We start from the raw sequence: 1518 nt of genomic DNA on the forward strand, positions 1-1518 counted from the left end.
CCCCCCGTGTCACTGTCACTGTCCCCTTGTCCCCACAGGGCCCCGCTGGCCCCGAAGGCCTGGACGGCAAGGACGGCAAGCCGGGTCTGCGGGTGAGATTCCAGAACATTCCGGGGTTTTGGGAGGGGACAACCAACCCCTCCCCCTCCCCAGGACACCCCAAACCCACAACTCTGTCTCCCCAGGGTGACCCCGGTCCCCCCGGGCCACCAGGGATGATGGGTCCCCCGGTGAGTGACCGCTGTCCTTGTCACCGCTCCCTGGTGCCCCACGGAGTGTCCCCAGAGCTGTGGGGACACTGTGCCACCAAATGTCCCTGGGGACACCAGGGCTGGTGGCCCTGGACCCCCACCCAGCTCTTTTCGYTCGCCAGGGCTTCAAGGGCAAGACGGGACACCCGGGGCTGCCGGGACCGAAGGTGGGTGACAGTGACACCGGGGGTGACATCCCCGGGGCTGGAGTGGCCTTGCTCTGCCCTGGAAGTGATTGTCCCTTTGTCCTTTTAGGGTGACTGCGGCAAACCCGGCCCCCCGGGGAGCACGGGCCGGCCGGGGGCGGAGGTGAGTGACCCCTGGGGTGAGTGACCACTGGGGGGAGTGACCCTGGGGTGAGTGACCACTGGGGTGGGTGACCCTTGGGGTGGGTGACCCTTGGGGTGAGGGACCACTGGGGTGAGTGACCACTGGGGTGGGTGACCCTTGGGGTGGGTGACCCTTGGGGTGGGTGACCCCTGGGGTGAGTGACCATTGGGGTGAGTGACCACTGGGGGGAGTGACCCCTGGGATGAGTGACCCTTGGGGGGAGTGACCCCTGGGGTGAGTGACCACTGGGGGGAGTGATCCATGGGGCGAGTGACCACTGGGGTGAGTGACCCTGGGGGGAGTGACCACTGGTGTGAGTGACCCTGGGGTGAGTGACCACTGGTGTGAGTGACCCTGGGGGGAGTGACCACTGGGGTGAGTGACCCTGGGGGGAGTGACCCATGGGGTGAGTGACCCGTGGGGTGAGTGACCCTTGGGGTGAGTGACCACTGCGGGGAGTGACCCCTGGGGGGAGTGACCACTGGGGGGAGTGACCCTGGGGTGAGTGACCACTGGGGGGAGTGACCCTTGGGGTGGGTGACCCCTGGGGTGAGTGACCCCTGGGGGGAGTGACCCTTGGGGTGGGTGACCACTGGGGTGAGGGACCACTGGGGGGAGTGACCCTTGGGGTGAGTGACCCTTGGGGTGAGTGACCCGTGGGGTGAGTGACCCCTGGGGTGAGTGACCCTGGGGGGAGTGATCCATGGGGTGAGTGACCACTGGGGTGAGTGACCCCTGGGGTGAGTGACCACTGGGGTGAGTGACCCCTGGGATGGGTGACCACTGGGGGAGTGACCCTTGGGGTGGGTGAACACTGTGCAGCCCGGTGTCACCAACCGGCCTTCCTTGTCACCACCCCACTATCCTTGTCACCACCCCACTATCCTTGCCACCGTCCCATTATCCCTGTCACCACCCTACTATCCTTGTCACCACC

The 1518-nt window shown here is 66.6% G+C and overlaps 1 protein-coding gene and 1 long non-coding RNA gene across 2 annotated transcripts in view; both read left to right on the forward strand.

The window, feature by feature from the left end:
* The first annotated feature begins 35 nt into the window (after positions 1–35).
* LOC130588241 (uncharacterized) lies at positions 36–585 on the forward strand. Its single transcript, XR_008966922.1, has 4 exons — positions 36–92; positions 186–230; positions 374–418; positions 507–585. It is a non-coding gene; the product is annotated as an uncharacterized LOC130588241 (long non-coding RNA).
* Positions 586–842: 257 nt separating this feature from the next.
* LOC130588240 (collagen alpha-1(XVI) chain-like) overlaps positions 843–1518 on the forward strand; it is a gene marked incomplete at its 3' end in the record, with an annotated part of 3779 nt that continues 3103 nt past the window's right edge. The window contains exon 1 of the mRNA XM_057389187.1: positions 843–863. Coding sequence (XP_057245170.1) covers positions 843–863 — 21 coding nt within the window. The remainder of the gene's footprint in view (positions 864–1518) is intronic.

Source organism: Malurus melanocephalus, unplaced genomic scaffold (genome assembly GCF_030028575.1).
Source record: "Malurus melanocephalus ecotype Western Australia unplaced genomic scaffold, MMel_1.1 scaffold_3883, whole genome shotgun sequence".
Classification (NCBI taxonomy): Eukaryota; Metazoa; Chordata; class Aves; order Passeriformes; family Maluridae; genus Malurus; species Malurus melanocephalus.